At 52.3% G+C, this 17207-nt stretch overlaps 1 protein-coding gene across 5 annotated transcripts in view; it reads left to right on the top strand.

Annotated features, from left to right (window-relative positions):
• Positions 1 to 17207, top strand: part of ASTN2 (astrotactin 2) — a 358363-nt gene that overhangs the window by 139227 nt on the left and 201929 nt on the right. For all 5 annotated transcript variants that reach the window (XM_082009184.1, XM_082009183.1, XM_082009180.1 and 2 more), the window contains one exon: positions 5599 to 5766. In XM_082009184.1, coding sequence (XP_081865310.1) covers positions 5599 to 5766 — 168 coding nt within the window. The remainder of the gene's footprint in view (positions 1 to 5598; positions 5767 to 17207) is intronic.

Raw genomic sequence — 17207 nt, 5'->3', positions numbered from 1 at the left:
GATTTCCCCAAACCCTTGTCCCATATCTAGAGCACATCACTGAGAAAGAGCCCCAGGCTGCAGCGTGGGAGTTGGGAGATAGGGAGCATTAAGGAGAAGCTTTTCTTTAGGAATCTAATTTCCATCTCAGCCATTGCTGGTCCAGATGCTTACTGAGGACGGAGATGAGCTGCTACTAACGCCCGCGCAATTACATAGTCTAACAATGCCATGGGAGATCTCGTTGCTGCGTGAGCTTGACCATGAGGCAGGGGTGGGAAGATGCCATGTCCCTTGGGAAAAGGTGGCCAAGTCATCACCGGCTGAATAAAGTTAAATCCTTGCGTTGCTTGTCAGAAGTTCATCCCTGGCAAAATCAAGACTGACTGCCAAGAAAACCCAAAGAGAGAGTCTGTCAGAATTATCAAGAAAGTGCAATTTAACAATTAAAATGTAACCCTGCTCCTCCCACAGGAAAGATGCTTCTAGTCTGAGCTGTAATTACATACAGATTTGTATCACTAATTTGCTTCTGCTTTGCCAGAGCGAAAAAGCTCTGGCAGGATTGACAGTGTTTTTAAGGGATGGGGGTCTCTGGGTTTGATCATCAGCGGTTGGGGAGCGCTGGCAGGAGCAGCCCACGGCCGTGTTCCTATGCTGAAAACACATCCTTGAGTAGAGCACTGTGTGTGATAGAAAACATACGCACTTTGGCTGATGGAAGAGTAACTGAAAGGTGTGTCTGTAGGCTTGTGTGGTTTTAAAAGCTTGCTATCATAACTTTCTGATAGGCATTTCATCTTGTTCAAGAGAAGAAACATCTGGGAAACAAGATGAAGTGGATAGCTTGAATTTTAACCTGGTGTGATACTGGTTTCAGTTTAGAATAAAGAATTAAGAGTTCGACTTTGAAGAACTGAAGTTATTCCAAAATTACCAAGTTTTGCACTGAGTGGGAGAGGGTGATAAAGCTGAGCACCGCGTTAGTCTGTGGGTGTGATTCTGCACCAAGCCCTGTTTGCTTGCGTAGGTCAGTGGTTGGATTTCCAGGAAACACATAGTTTGGTTGGCTCTTCTGGATTTTCTGAAAGAAATTTAAGAAGCAGAAGTTTTCATTCCCTGGGACCAGGACAGGAGAGCGAGAGCTGATCAATGGAGAGAGTGATAGGGAAGGAGTTGTCTCTTTGGAAAACGTTCTTTCAAGTTTAACAGGGGGGAAAAAAAAGGTCTCTAAAGAAATCAAATAGGGTTATTCTTTGTACCTATAGATTGAAGCAAGAGGGCTAATCCTTCCTCTAGCATTTAAAAAAATAATTCTGTAACAGGATTGTAGTTGTATGATAGTATAGGGATGGATACATTAATAGCAACCTGTAGTATGACCTCCCATGGCTTTTCAATGCAAAGTACTAATTTTAGATAAAAGGGAGTTTCGTTGGCCAAGATACAGCGAATGGACCAAAGAAGACAAAAAGAGTGGAGAGAGGAAGAAATAGGAATTCTTCAAAAAATTATTTTTTGATCTCTTCCCTTGGAAACAAGAGAGAGAGCGAGAGAAAGGGAAAGCCAAAACCCTTTTGGCTGCCTTTTGGGTGCTTTGTTCTTTTCCCTTGTTAGATATCTCTTCTGAGCTGCTTTATCCTGTTGTGTTCTGGAAAATTATTTTTGAAATGTCAAAACTTCAAGCCTCTTTTGTCAAGGCTTAAGCAGTTCCACTGAACTTTGAAGGAGACCCCAGCATGAGAGACATGAACTTTTGATACTGCCTTAACTGATCTGGCTTTGATCAGCGTTGGAGAAGGAAGGGGAGGAGGGGAAAGACACACATGCAAAAACCCAAACAAATCAATCCGCCGAAGTGCTGGTGGACCTCATGGAGCCGGGAAGTGGTTGTCTAGCCTTGTGCTGATGTTCTCCATGGCATTGCGATGTTGCTGTTCTGCATAGACTGGCTTGTATAGCCAACGGCGCTCAAGGGAAATGGCCTACAACGGGGGTTCCTGGGAGATGGTGGTGGTGAGTGGAGAACTGCTGTTTAGCTGTTGCATTCCCTTGTTTCGTTGATGGTTGCTTTACCCTGAGGCCTAAATGTCTCAAAAGGGGGGGGTTCAATGAGCTTTTGAGTGGGAAGCTCGAAACTTTTGTCCAGGAAGACACCTGAGAGGGGATGGGTGAGCGGTAGAGGACAGCAGGGTGGACAGTCGCTCTGGGTGTCTTTGGAGACCATCTCTGCTGGGATCTGCTCCTGGGGTCCACAGGCAGCAACTGTAGATGTGCATCAAACTGTAGGCTGGGTGTGGGTGTAGGGTGATTCGGTGGGGTCTGAGGTCCTCGAGGCAGGTTTTCAGAGGATGGTTCGAGGTGGGGTCTATTCCCCGCTGCCCCGGCGGTGTGAGCCCCTCGGCTTCCCTGTCACCCCCCTTCCCTCCTCCTGGATTTCCCTCTGTTGAGAGACTGCGTGTTGGTGAAAAGAAACCTGGCTGATGTTCCTGGCAAGCTAAACATGTTTGAAATGGCTCTTGCTTAGAAAGTGTTTGTCCTCAGTAGTTTCTAAAAGGATTTGATACTCAAGCTGCCCTTTCTGAGCTTTTCAAGATGGTTTTGATAAGTGCACGCTGGTGACTTCTGAAAACTGTTTTCTATGTGTGGCTTCTTTGAAAATAAAAAGAAAAATTCTGTGAAAAGGCTTTGAAATCTTCAGAATTTTAGCTTTCAAAATATTTGTAAAATGCCTTTCACTGTTGTTTTTTTCTCAGGCAAGCATAAAGGGATCAAGGTTGGGATGTTTGTGTGTTTGTATTTTCAATGGGAGTGAAGGTGATGACAGTGTCTGTGAACTCTAAAAATCTTACCCAGCTGAGCTGCAACACAGTCTGCTTCAAAGATGTGACAAGTTTCCTTGCTGGAGTTGTCCCCTCCTTCCTCCTGGGAGGGAAGGAAAGTGTTTACAATTAACTAAAACCGTTCATTTCCCTAGGTTGTTTTTTTTTTTCTTATATTGAAGTAGAAGAGCCTCCAGCTTAGGCTGAACTTGGATTCAGGGATTTTGGATTCAAATATTTTTACTTCTACTTTTTTTTTTTTTTTTAACTTTTGATATTGAAGATGATTTCTCAGTCAGACTTACTAAAATCAAAATAAGTAATTAATCTTGAAAATACCAGGACCTTTTTATTTAAGTTACAGTTGCATTATATTTGGGAAGATCTTTCTTTGTACAGGATATGGCAAACTTGATCAATTTGCAAATTATTTCAAGCTTCCCAAGTTGTGGTTTTACATGGACACCAGACTTCTGCTGAAAGAGAAGTTCCTGGCTGGGTGTCACATTTTGGTGAGGTACTTCCATAAATAGAGAATTGGGGTTTTATTCTTCCAGCAGCAAACAGGCAGGGTTGTCCAAAGAAGATGAAAATTTGGCAGCAAGGCCAGAGGAGCTCAGCGTGTGGGGCTGGTGGGGAGCTCCAGAAGTCACCCCTCCATCGCCCACCCCGACCACGGGGTCCCCTCCGTGTAGCAGCTCCTGGGCTGGGATGCTCTGCCAGCTCGAGTCACCTTCGTCTTTATGACTACTAATTATATGACTATTTTATGTCTGATTTGCTTCCGTTACTTGCAGGCTGGCTAGTGGGGTTCATTAAGTAGAAGTGGGGTTCATTAAGTGGGGATTTAATCGAGAGCTGGTGGTTTTGCTCTTCAGTCTTTGGGTGCAGAGGGAGTTGTCTGTAGCTGAGCCTCAAAATGTGCTTCCGTGCCTCCTAAGCCTCGCTCTTTATAGGGGAACTACAAAAATAAGGAAGAAAGCAAGACTGACAGGTTACTACATAGACATGTACACATAAATAGTAAACACTCCCAACGGGTCCGTGATGCATTTCTGTTTGGTCAAATAAATCAGCAATAGTTATCGTTGGTATTTAAAGCTATCTTTAAATATTCATGGAAAAGAACGATAATTAGCAATAAAATTACGTGGCTCTAAGGTACTTTGTGCTCAGCGTTTCGATGCTTTCCACTGGTGCTGTGGAGTTTACCCGGCAATTTACTGCTGCCGTGTGTCTGATTGAGACGTGTCCTGCAGCCTTGGCGGGGCTCCTGCCTTGCTGCATCTCCGGGGCAGCTGGGTCCTGGATGTCTAATTTTCATTTGCTTGAACAGTCAGTAGCTTGGCAGCCTCCGTTGGCTTTGAGTGTAGAGATGCGTCTGTGAATATGTTTATGGTGTATAAACAGTAGAAGTGATTTGAATTCATGTGAAATTAGGGCCCAGCTTTGTATGGTGCCGAGATCTCAGGACGCCTGAAAATGGGATGCTTGACTTCAAACTTTGATTTTTTTTTTATTCTTTGCGTGGATGATGGGGCATGGGATGAGGTTTAGAAGGGCTCCTTCTGGCCAAAGCGTCACTGATTCTCTTCGGGCAGGTTCGTGGCGGGGGGTTGCTGCTATGGTTTTTTGTTCTGCTTTTTTAATCACTTGGCTTTCATTGGGCTAAGACCTTACACAGTGCATAGTAAAACGGTGTCCCAGTCCTTTACGAAGGGATACAAGCCCTAAAGTTTCGTGAAAATGCACCCTGGATCTACCCACTTGCCATCCTTGGGTGATCGCTAAGAAGTATTTGAATCTTTAGATAGTGGTTGCAAATTTTGCTCATGTTTGCAAGTCCTAGTGGAAGGATGGCTGCGGGTTCCTGGGCTACCTGGCGGTTCCCCTTGCCCGCTCCTCTTTGAAGGTTTCTTCTCCCTTGTTTTTAGAGGCTTTTACCCTGGTAACTTTTGCAAAACACCACTTAATGGCAGAGGTTTTTTGGCTCCACTCTGATCTGTGCAGCACTATTATGGAGGCAGTCTTATAATCAATGTAATTGAAGATCAGAGTTAATGAGGACCTCTGTGTCTGGAAAATCCCCCAAGCCACGCTGGGCCTCAGATGTTAGATAAGGAAATGATTGGGCTGAACTGAAAATCTATTTGGCTAATTAGATGATGCATATTCCCAGATGCCAGTGGGGAAAAATACATTTCACAAAATAAAGAAACGTAAGATTTTGTAAGAAAAGATTGTTGGCAGGGATTCACTTCTAACTCTCAGGAGGGAGAGGGTGAGGGAGCATCCCTGATACGAGACCACTCGTACGTGAAGTTGTGTGTTGGGCCAATTCATTCACCTTCAACTAAAGAACTGAAGTGGGAACAGCCCGTGCTGCCGCTGCCTGAGCCTGGCACCCAGGCGTCTCGTGGACACCACCTGCGTGAGCTGGGGAAGCGATGCTCTGATCTGACGGGTCGGAGTAATTACATCGGTCCATATTTCTGCAGAGATCTGGGAATCAAATCGGTGTCTCGTGATGCTGAGTAGGGTGGGGGAGTCTCTGGGCAGAGGAGTGTCCCAGCTGGCAGACCATTTCCTGGGGCACTTCCTATGGAGAGGAATGGTCAAATGAAATTCTTTGGGTCCAGGTGTTGGTGAACTCAGTATTATTTTGCTGATCTTGACATCACAGCAGCTCCTGAACAGTAGAGCATGCTGGTATTGGGCCAAAATGCATGTTTGATTTTTGTTTCTTTGTTTTTTAAATATTTATACTCCCTTAATGCGCTTTTTCCCCACCCTCCAGGCAGCAGCTTCGTTGTGAGCGAGGGGAGCTACTTGGACATCTCCGACTGGCTTAATCCAGCCAAGCTGTCCCTGTACTATCAGATCAATGCCACGTCCCCCTGGGTGAGAGACCTCTGTGGACAGAGGACCACTGATGCCTGTGAACAACTGTGTGACCAAGAGACAGGTAAGGGAGGCCGGGGAAGAGTGAAGCCCTCGCAAAGCTTGGAGATGCGAGGGAAGAAGGTTTGTCTCGGGGTACTTCGGTGCCCACTTGGCTCACCTCTGCGTTAGCCTGGTGTTAGGCACTGAGGAGCAAGAGGTACCACCAGGGTCACGCAGTGGTGCCCCGCATCAGCAAAGTATGAAGAAGGTGGGCATAAGGATGGGGATTCGAAATGGTGGACCTATCAGTCCTGCCTGGTGGTCACCTAGGTTGGAACTCTCCTCCAACCCTTCCTCGTGGAGTTGGGAAGTTTGCCATCTTTCCTCATCTGTAAATGACCTTTCTGCTGAGCGTGTTCTGCCTGCACGCAGGGACTGCCCCTGTGAAGCAGCAGCCGGTCCTGCTGGGACTCGGGGCTGTGGGGCCGGGCAAAGGAGAAGCGTCAGCTTTCCTTCTGGCCTGCGTGCTCCTGGGTGACGAATGGGAGTCTGCAGTGAGCTGGAAAGACAAAGTGGCAAACATGCCACTAGTGAATGAAGGCAGGGGATCTGCGTGGGTGGGAGGTAAGTACATGGCCCCAGCCATCGGCTGGCCCTCAGGAGATGGCATCTTCTCGCTGGTGTGGGTGACAGGACCTTGCATGGGAAGGCGGCTCAGGGACTGTGCTGGTTTTTCGTAACAGGGTGTGCCGTGCCCTCCGGCGCGGTGAGCGTTGCTCCTGCTCCCAGGGCCTTGCCTCGGGTGGGATGCCTTCTTGGTGGCATGGAGACAAGTGGCCCTGTTGCTCCTGGCGTGCTCTGCATCTGAAGAGCATGCAACCCCCGTCTCCTCGCAGAGGAGTGCTGTTCCCAGGTTAGCGCCGGCTCTCCACATGAGCCGCTTCCCTTCTCCCTAAGGGAGGGAAAATGGGAAAATGGTTTCTCTGCTGCCTGTGTTTGTGCATGAATCTCGTGGCTGCGAGTAGGGATGTTGGTTTCTGATGTTGTCAGGGGCTCCGAGGAGGAATGGCTCATGGAGGAGAAGGCTTCTTCTAAGCCTCCTACCGCTATGGACTGTGCCTTTAATATGCGGCATCTTGAGAGGAGGAAGCCCTCCTGGGTCGTGAACACACCATGGGCTGGCGAGGGTGGCCCTGTTCTCATTCCCCCTGCTCAGCTGAGATGCAAATACTGAACTTGGTCTCAAAAATCCATTTTCCTGGTCAAGAAAATGTTCTTTTTTAGTACTCGTGTTCCTCAAGGCTTGTCTGCACGGAGGCACTGGCAGGCATCGCTGTGGCAGAATAATTACGCTGGATGGATTTGCTGTGTAGACGAGCCCTGGGCATCACCTACAGTCCCAAGGAGGGCTGGGGGGTGGCGGCAGCCACCCCGGCAGATGGAGATGGTGCAGGAGGAGGCTCTTCTCATCCAGATGTCACAGAGCAGTTGTTTCAGGCATCGGCAAAACAGCAAAACGACAAATCATTCAGCTGTCCCCTGGTTCGGAGGAGGAGATCAAAAAAACCAAACCTGCGTCCAGCAGAAACTGCGGGGAGACCATAAGGAGCCAGACTGTGACTTGCCCGTTGGAAGAGCCCCGTGGCTCTGCTCGCCAGCCCCATGCCATCCTTGGTACCGAGCAGGGCTGATGTAATCCTTGTTTCACTTGCATGGCCTCTGCTGCAAGGAGCGTCTGTTTTCCCGAGCTGGCCCAGCTGCCGCTCCCGCTGCGTCCCCAGCTCTCCGGAGCAGCTTGCCGCTCGCGCTGGATGCCCCACGCTTGAGCAGGATGTGTCGGATCATGTTTGCAGGGAAGGAAGCGATGCTCTTTAGCCCGGGAGGTGCTCCGCTCCGGCACCATGCTGGATCCTAACCTCACCAGCTGCTCTGAAGCTCCTGTCCCTGGTTCCCATCCTCCCTGCTCCACCCACGGTGGGAGGTGAGGGCAGAGCAGCCTTGACCTGAACCTTCAGGTTCCTCACCTCAAATCTGTCGATCGGCTTCGTCCCTCTCTCTCCAGCCTGGGAGTTTGCACATGGATAAAGCAAAAGCTTTCTCCTGTCTATGCCAGTTGGATCCACAGGGGTAGAGCAAGACTGGCCAGTGAGGCTGCTGATTTTCAGAGCCTAAATCTAGGACCCCCTTAAGAGGACCAAACTTCACAAGTGCTGAGCAACCACACACTGAAAATGAGGCCTTTGGCAGTACCTATTTGACACCCTACCCCAGGACATAGCCCCAGGCACCACTTACCGTTCATCACTGTTGACCAGCCTTTGGCTGGTGAGAAGTTTCCATGCCAGGCTGGGAGCAGATCGTAACTCCGTGATGCACTGCATGTATTTTTAGATTTATTTTTATTAATGTCATTCTATTTTTAAGGGTGATTTATTTTTATCGCCAGGAGAGAGGCAGGCCTGTGGTTTTACTATGGGATATAAATCCTGCCTAGATTTCAACCTTTCCAGGTCAGGGATTTTATAATCTCTGTGAGCATCCCAAGCGACGGGTGCTGGGGGTTTCCCCTGCCCTCTGTCCTCTCGGGCTGGGCAAAGCATCCATGAGGAGGATGGACTGAGGTTTGTCCTGTCTGGAGGATGAAAGCCTTGAAGGTTTCCGCTGTGAAGAGCAGCAGAGCCAGCTTTGAGGTCCTCCAGCACATTTATAGCTAATCTGACTTCAGCCTTACCCTTGGAGCCACCCTCCGTGGCAGTGTGGATACAGCCTCGTCCCAAAGCATCCTTGCCCCCAGGTGTAGGCAGACATCTGCGGGCAGGACTCATCCCCAGTGGCAGTGCCATGGGCTCCTGGCACATGTTGGGACAGAGGCCCCGAGGTCACGGGTGCTCTGTCTGGTGAGACTCGAGCTCTTAGCCCTTCCCAGCACTGAAGACCTCTTCTGGGCTGGAGTTTTATATAAGGTCTGTCTATACAGCGTGCTGACTTGTGACTCCAGCCACCAAGTACTACTTCAGTATGAATAATAATCCGCACTGAAAACGGAGGTTCTGAAACACTAGGAAATGCCAAAATACATTTTGCTTGCCTGACCTTAATTTGCCTTCCCTTGTGTCTTTGCTGTGTGACTCACTCTTTAATTAAATGATTGCTGCCCCCCTGACAAATCTCAAACCCAAATTGCAAAGCACCAGCTCATCAGAGCTTTTCAGAGGGAGCACCAACATCTGTACATGAGCAAAATATCATCTTTCTCCTTCCCCCCGCCTTGGAAACGGCCAAGCCAGTTGGTCTGACAGGACTGCAAGTACATAAATAAACGGATGCTACTGAGGGTCTTCAACGTGCAGACGTTGCACGGTGGCCGTGCCCCAGCCACCTCGTCGGGCAGGACAGGTATCCCTGGGGTCAGGCTGTGGTCCTCGGCTGAAGAGGTTCAGCCAAAACACTCCATCCTCTTGGCAGGTGCCGACTGTGCTGCTTGAAGCAAGAACGGGGAAGGTTTCTTGTCTGCTGAGACTTGCAGTCAACTCTTCTCGCTCTCCGTATTTTGGACGGCTGTGGAGTACGTTGCCAGCGCCGCTGCTCATACCCCATGCTGGGATACCGCCGCAAAAAATCTGGGAGTGCTGCTTTTTCACCGTCCCCCTTTACCAGCACCGCTAACGTTTATGAGGGCATCCGTTTTTGGCAGCATATGCAAATCCTGATTTGTGAGCACAATTACCTGCTTTGTATGCACAAAACTGATTCACTTGCACATTCTGTGGGCATTGCTTAAGAGACCTGCTGGAGAATCGGTCCCTGAGGGCCAAATGCTGGAAAAAACAGCCTCTGATTTTTGTGCTGTCAGGCTTGCAGGAGCAGTGGCATAAATGAGATGGATAGCTACCTTGATTAGCAGGTGCAAATGCGTTGAATTTTTTTTCCCCCATCTATAAATCAGGCACTTCTCCATCAAAATTCTCTCCTTTGCATCCACAATTGATGGCACCCCCAAAGGAATAGGCACGGGCTTGTAAGGACCAAATGAGATGTGGTAGCAAAGTCTTTTCTGGAAATGGGCAGGAGGAGGAGGAAAAAAAAGGTTTCCATCATCTTCCAAATGGGCTAGTTTGTCACCAGAGCTGCAGATGGTGTTCCTGTTCGGATAGGACAGGGGTCTTGTGGGCAGGAGACAGATGAAAGTCATTTTTAAACAGAGCCATTTTTTAAAGGCAACCTGTTAAGGCGATTTGGAGGTTGCAGAGCTGAGCATGTAAATCAGGGGATGACCAACCTTGGTGAGGGTGTATTTGTGTTTATGAAAACAGCCATTTTCTCCCATAGTTCAATTTAATATCACGCAGCTTTTGTGCACATCAAGTCATATTTGTTCTTGTGCACTTCTGCTATTTTCGCTGTTGGAGGATCCTAGTGTCTTTATTGACTTAGACTTTTATAAGATGAGGTTCTGTCTCTCTAAGGTATGTAGTTTAATAACTTGGTCAAAAACCATGTAATATACGATTTCTTTTCATGTGGCAGCACAGCTTGCCTCGTGCACCAAGCAGGGCAGGAGGCAGTTAACTCCCAAGCTAATTTAGCTTGGGGCTGAAGTGTTACACATAAACAGCAATCAAATGCATGCCTTCGAGGGGGCTGAGTTAAGGTTATCTGTGCTGTCTTTACACTCTCATTTTCTGCCATTAGAGTGTTTAATCCTGCAGCTGCTAATGTTCTTGTAATGGCATTTCTGTGCTTGTCTAAAGACCATGGAGAGGGGGAAAGAGGGATGAGTTCTGCTGTACGGAGCTGCTCCTGGGCCCATCTCCCTGGCTTGACTCGTCCCACCAGCACCGCAGGAGGTGGCTTCTCACCCTGCGTGGTCAGCTCCGGGGCAGTGGTCGCCCCAGAAGACGACAGGCATGGCTCTGTGGACCACCCTCGGTCCACCCTCGGGACCTCCCGCTGCTTCCTTGCACCAGCCACGCACGTGTGCCCGGGGAGAGCTTCCTCAGTGGCTGAGCAGATGATAATGAGAATAAAATCCGTGCAGAGCATAAACCCAGACGCAATCCTTGGAAGTTAAGCTTGCGCTTAAGTGCTGTGATGGATCCGGGTGAAGAGGGGGACTTGTGATGGCGGGAGAGGAGGGATAACTGTAAACTTAACTGCAGGTTTTCCCTCCGTACTCTGTGCCAGGTTGGCCGGGCAGGAGCCACCTTCCCTGTCTCGTTCCTTGAGAGCTAAACTGCTTTTACTGAAATTGCGTTTCTCGTCAGGATGAAGCAGGGACCCAGGTTTGGAAAGCGCCATCCCCGAAGGCCAGGAACAGCAGATAGCGAGGGTAAGAAGAGAAGCTTTTCAGAGAGCTTTGCCGGGAGCTGGCGCTGCCGCCGCGGTTGTTGGAGCCACGACGTCGGCCAGGAGCCAACCCGACTTCAGGAGCAGCTCTTTGAAGACGCTTCACTTGTTCACTGAAGCTGGGAATTTAATGAACTATTAAGACCCTTGTTCATCCTTGCCTGTGTTTAATTTTCTCCAAATCTCCTTCTCAAAAGAGGCCCTCGCTCTGCCCTCCCACAGGGGCAGAGCAAACTCTTTAAGGAGGGGTTTTGTTGCAGGGTTTTTAACTTTCCTCTCCATCTGTACCTCTCTCCGTGGGAAACCCTGGTGCCAACCCTTGTGCCAGCGCGTGTCTTGCCCCATCCTGGCAAGCTCAGCCTTGTCATCGCGCCGCTGGGAGCCGCTCCTCCGCGGGGAGCTGCACCCTGGCACCCGCGAGCCGTGCGATGCTGCGCTTGCCCCCCAGCAGCCAGTCTGAGGCCAGCGGGGGAGTGCTGCTGGCACAGGTTGGCGTTTTATTGTCGTTGAGGCCAGACTGCAGGCCGGGAATCTCCCGTTTGCGGGAGGGCTCGGTGGCTGAGATCTCGTGTGCGGCTCCCCGCGTTTGCCTGTCCCTGGCAGGGTGCTCACCCCTCGGCGGGAGGGCTGGCAGCAAGGAGGGGTGCTGCTGTGGGGGGCCCCGGCACCTCTCTGTGGGTTATGGCAGCTCTAGGGTGGGGTGCAGGGGTGCAGCCAGATCTGCCTGCACGGGGGTTGCTGTAGGCAGGGAGGGAGACGGGCCGAGGCAGCGAGCCTCGCACGTGGTTCAGCGGCAGCGGCGGGGCCCGTCAGGCCGTGCCGTGTGCCGGAGGGAACCCTGCAGCCTCCCTTGGCACCGAGAGTCCGGGGTGCTCCACAGTGGCCAGGAGGCCTGTGAGAGGTGCCCGTGGGGCCAGAGCACGCGCTGCATGTGGCTGAAGGACACGAGGTTTGATTCGCCTTCATCAAACTTGGTGCGGATGCTGGATGAAGAGGTTGTTTCTCCGCCAGGAGCTCAGAAACCTTTTGCAAAGGATAAATCGATGTAGGGCTTCCTCTGGATGCGGACGAGACCTGGAGGCCTCGACAGCTTCGTTACGGGAGGTTGGTGGCCGTGGCCGTTGGGGGGTGACTTGTGTTGATCTGTTGGTGGCTTGTGCCACACAGCTGGTGCTCAGGGCTGCTGCTGGTGGTCCTGGGCATTGCCACCACCTTGGAAGGGACATGTTGGGGGACAGCAGAGCTGGGCACAGCATGGGGTGTCCTACATGGTGGCAGGAGGCAGCCCATGAGCCCAGTGTGGGAGCACCCAGGTCCCCTCAGCCCTGGCGGGGGCTCCTGGGCAGCAGCTCCTGCTGTGGGCAGTGGTGACAAGGGGACATGGCCCTCGCCAAGCACCGAGCTGGAGATGCTGTTTGCAGCCATTTTTGCTCCTGGCGAAGGGATTTGGCCCATGCAGCTTGAGCTGCCGATGGGGGCAAAGGCTTTGCATCCCAGCAGCAGGGAAGGAGGGGGGACTCTCCAGTCCTCCCACCTCGGAGCGGGCTGGTAACCCTGGAGATGGCTCTGTGCTCACCCGTAAGAGAGGGGCTTTGTGCTGCAGCCCCGCAGCGAACACTGGTGCAGTCAGGGCTGGCGGGGCGGGCAGCCGCCGCTCTCAACGGCTGCCTCTGTTTGCCGAAAAATGCTCGGCCTTGGCTTGCTGCCCGGCACCCACCTCCCTCTGCAGACCCTTTCTCCTCCCGTGCGCTGGTGGGTGGAAGGAGGAGAAGCAAGAGGTGGTGTTGGAGGGACAGCTGTGCTGGAGCTCGCCCCACTGCCGGGATGCCGCCGGGACGGGGGCTCTGCGGGGAGGACGACCCAGCTGGGCTGCGGAGCCAGGGGTGGCTGGGGAGGTGGTGCCACAGCTCGCTGGCACCGAGGTTGCTTTGCTGGGGCAGCCATGTCCCCTGGTGTGTGTCCCCAGAGAGGAAGGGTCCGCCTTTGGGTGCTGACCTGATAAACTGGAGCCAGGCTGTGCCTCACTCGGGGTGGGAGAGGCAGCCCCGAAGCAGGTGTGAGCGTGTACGTGCAATGCTCTCACAGGCCGAAAGGTGCGTGTTTGTAGCCCTGCAGCCCCCAGGAAATAGCTGCCACCCCAGCTGGGGCTGGGATTGTCCCCAGGACCATGCTTTCGCAGCAGGGCATCCCTCCGACATGAAGGCAGACGCCAGGGTTGGAGGTGCAGCCGTGCAGAAGGGAATCGTGGACACCCGCAGTGCCAGGAGAGGGTTGACGAGCCACAGGTTTGCTCCGCCACTGCCAAGCCCCTCCAGCTCCTTAAATAAAAGTGCCAATGACAGCAAAGAGCAGCTTCCCCGGGAGCACAGGGACGCCGGAGCCTCCGCTTTGTGCGGCGCACAGGGTGGGTGGATTAGGGGGATCTTGCAGCGTTATCGCTGCAGATCTCCTCTCTCCCTAACGAGGCTAACAGGATTACCCTGGCACGCTGGCGGTTCGTCCCGTGGCCCTGCTCTGCGGCTCCGTGGGCGGAGCGCGGGGACGGCCGGGGAGGATGTGGCTGCAGCAAGAGACCCTATTTCCCATTTCGGGGGGAGCAGCAACATGGTGCAGTGGGCAAAATGGAAGACTAGTGCTGCAACTTGCAGCTTAGGTATAAAAAAAAAAGCAGCAAGCTAAAACCTCCAGCTGTGCTGGATGAGATGCCACAGGGGCCGGAGGGCTGTTTTCCTCCACGTACTTGGCTTTGCCCGGTGCCGGTGGAGGTGATGAGCTCGGATGTGGCTTGTGTTAGATTCGTTTCCTTCAGGCATGAGCGAGCCTCAGCGTGTGCCAACCCTGAGCCAAAATCCATGGATGCTAGCAGTGGCTGCAGACGGCTCTCGCCCTGTCCATCTGCAGCGCCAGCACTAAAGCCGGTGCAAAGCATGGGCAACGCGAGAAGTCCTTTGCTCAGAAACGGGCAGAGGAAGCTCACATCTGCATGTGGAAACCAGGTCCATGTGTCCTTAGCTTGCCCCGTTCCTCCAGGTCAGGCTCCAGCTCCTCCTCACTTCCCAGCCGGGGGCAGGAGCGATGTCTGCAACGCCGTGGGGCCAAAGGGAGCTGGAGCTGCACGGCCGCTCCGGCAGGTGCCGCAGGCTGGGCTGCCCGCTCCTGCCCGCGGGGCTGCCTCTCGGCTCGCCGCGCGGGGCTCTGCCCGGCCCGCGGCTCTGAGCGGCCGCCGCGGGGACGAAGGCGCAGCAGAGAGGAGGTTGCAGGCGAGACGTGTGTTTGGGGATATGTCCCGCTGGTTCAGACAGAGGTTCGGGTTCGCCCTCCCCAAGCAGAAACCAGCGTGGAGACTCCGTGTCACCTGTAATTAGTCACGGCAGCGTGGTCTTTGGTGAGGTTTTGTGTAAGAGGGGAGCGAGGAGGATGGAGAGCAGCGCTGTAGGTGCTGCTTCCATGGCCTCAGCTCTCCCCTCGCCGTTCCGCGTAGCTGCACGTGTTGCATGAATAACATGTTTTCTGAGCCTCTTGCTAGAGCTGCAGTGATGCATTTCCCAGTTTATGCACCTTCTCGCTGCAATGGCGGAGGCGTTTCCCCCCCCGGCAGCGTTTTGTTAAATAACAGACTGAAAATATAACACAGGACCTCCAGAGCTGAGAGCAGTGACCCTTGCCTTTGCTATAACAGTTCAAAATTTGCCGTGGATTATCCGACGTGATTTGTAGGTTAAGAACCTGCAGGAAGGACCGCACACGCCTGTGTTTGTACAACGTGCAGGGTGCAGGTTGGTGGCTGCAGAAATAGGATGCTTGTCACAGCAGTTTGTAGATCCTGATTCATTTGTCCTCCTGCAGCAGCCGAACGCTGCGCGGAGGCGTGTGCAGGACCTGTGGAAATTGCATCCGGCTTCAGGTGCGGTTATTTGTCAAACTTGGTTATTTTGGTCAACTCTGGCTTTAAGCTCAGGTTGAATCCTAACTTGGCACGAGCGATGCTGAGCAGATAACTTCACTTGTCTCAGAAGCACATGGGATTTAGTAGCTCTGAACAAGGGCCTTGTTTGGGCTTTTTTAATGGCATGTTAAAATCTGCTCGTTAGAAAATATACTTACCCTAAAGAGGAGTTAGAGGTTCGGAAACCCCCATTCCTGCTGCTCCGGGGGCTTTAGCGGGTGTTTCTCTGTCCGTGGGGATAAGTGTGGCTGGCTCAGTATCCTCTCTGGCTCAGCATCGCGCCTGGGGAGGATGGGGACGGACAGAAAGTAATGGAGTAGCTCAGGGGGCCAAAGAAGGGTGGATGCTGATGGGGAGAGGGCAAAAGCTCATGGGAACTTTTAGAAGCCCAGCAGGTTCTGCTGAGGTATTTTGGAAACCCCACTAATTCCCTGCTTGTGGTTCTAGATACAGAAACAGGTCCTAAACTCATGGAGATGGTCCTAAACCACCCATCATCCTGGCCCACGGAGATGGCGTCCCCGCTCCTCTGGCAGGCTGCAGCGCTCAGCCCGTCCCGTGCTGGGAGATTTCCTATCCCACTTCTGTCACAAGTGTGCAGAACTCCCTGGGGAAAGCTGGTCCCGAGTGGTCCTGGTGAGGGGCAGGTACCTGTGGTCTCCGTGCCCTGGGTGATTTTCCCCGATGTCCCACCCCTCTGCCGCCCCGCATCTCCTTCCCAGCCGGCGCTGCCGTTTGCCCTCTCGCTTACCGAAATAAACCTCCCAATAAACCTCCCGATGAAGCCTCCAGCACCAGCTGTAGCTGTTGAAACTCCAGGACTGGAGTCGATAAAATCAATACCTCTGCAGGTTGATAGAGTTTCTCCTTCCGACGCCAAACTGATGGAGCAGTAAACAAACTGACGGACAAAATAAACCCTCCTGCGCCGTGGGAAAGGGGTTCACCGCCCTGGCACCTCCAGCCATGGATAAGGAGGGAGGCGTTCGGGCTGTTCGATGCCAACCTCTGTAGGTGGTTTTTCCCCGCTTGCTCTAATTTCTGTGGCAGGAGCTGAGCATGAGCCAGTGCTCCAAGACTCCCAGCTCTGCTTCGCAAGCACTTTGAGATGTCTCTCATTTGCAGAGCATATATTTGTTATGTAATAAGCGCCAGGAATTAATGATCCACGGCGCGGCTAGGGAAACTTGCGTACTAAGCACCCAAGGAAAAAATAACTTTTCTTTTTTTAAAATCACTGATGGAGCCATTAGAACCCACGTTTTCTCACAACGAGACCGCCCCGGCCCCCGGGCACAGCTGAGCCGGTGCAGGGGCTAGCGCTGCCGTCCCTCTCCCAACTCTTTCCCTTTGGAGCAGCAATGTTCCTGCCGCTCCCATTATGAATCATGAGGTTAGCAGCTTTTGACAGATCATAAATCAGTGCTTCGAAGTCGCTAGGACAAATCCCAGGACATTTAATCTTTAATATTAGACGTGTTTAAGGCAGTGAATATTTCATGAAGGTGCTGTTGCATTTTAGCACATCATTAGCTGTCTCTCTCTTTTTTCCCCCTTTCTTTTCTTTTTTTGCCACCTCCCCCTTCCCAGGCAGCTCTTCCTTAAAAATCTCTGCGGTTGAACCCCCATCTCGCTCCCTCCTGACAATAAAGCTCTTTAGTGTAATCCCTAGGAGGCATTTTAAGAACTTGCTTAGGATCCCGATGAGCATGCGGGTACCTGCCAGTCCGCATTATTGCCGTGATGGGGGTGCCCCCCCAGCACCCTCCCCAGGTCCCCACCTCTGCCCGTGTTCACCGCTCAGCCTGCCGCGCCGGCAGGCACGGTGGGGAGAGGAGGGGAGGGGGGAAAAAAACTGTCAGCAGGAGCTTGTAACAGAAACTCTACGTGCAAATCCAATTAATCTTTTGATTTTGCTGTTTCTTGCTCCGGGTTATGTATTTCTACCAAACACGGAATCAATTTGGGCCAAGCACAATTGGGTTTGTGGTGTGGGAAATGTCTTCTTCTGCTGTCAGAAGGGTGTAACAGGGTGAGCCAGCACCCAGAGAGTGAAGGGGAGCAGGAGGGGAGCGGGGCCGAGAGCCCCTGAGCCGCAGGACGGGCACTGCCTGCGGAGGATGGAGGTTGGGGGCTTCTGCATCCTCCTGTGGGAGTTTGGGCTGCAGGAGACTCTGCTGTCCCATCGCCGCGTGAGGTGGCAGGAGCAGAGGTGGGAAGGGGACATGGCC

This window comes from Phaethon aethereus (assembly GCF_964289735.1).
Source record: "Phaethon aethereus genome assembly, chromosome: 20".
Classification (NCBI taxonomy): Eukaryota; Metazoa; Chordata; class Aves; order Phaethontiformes; family Phaethontidae; genus Phaethon; species Phaethon aethereus.
This window is presented reverse-complemented; position numbering and strand designations above follow the sequence as displayed.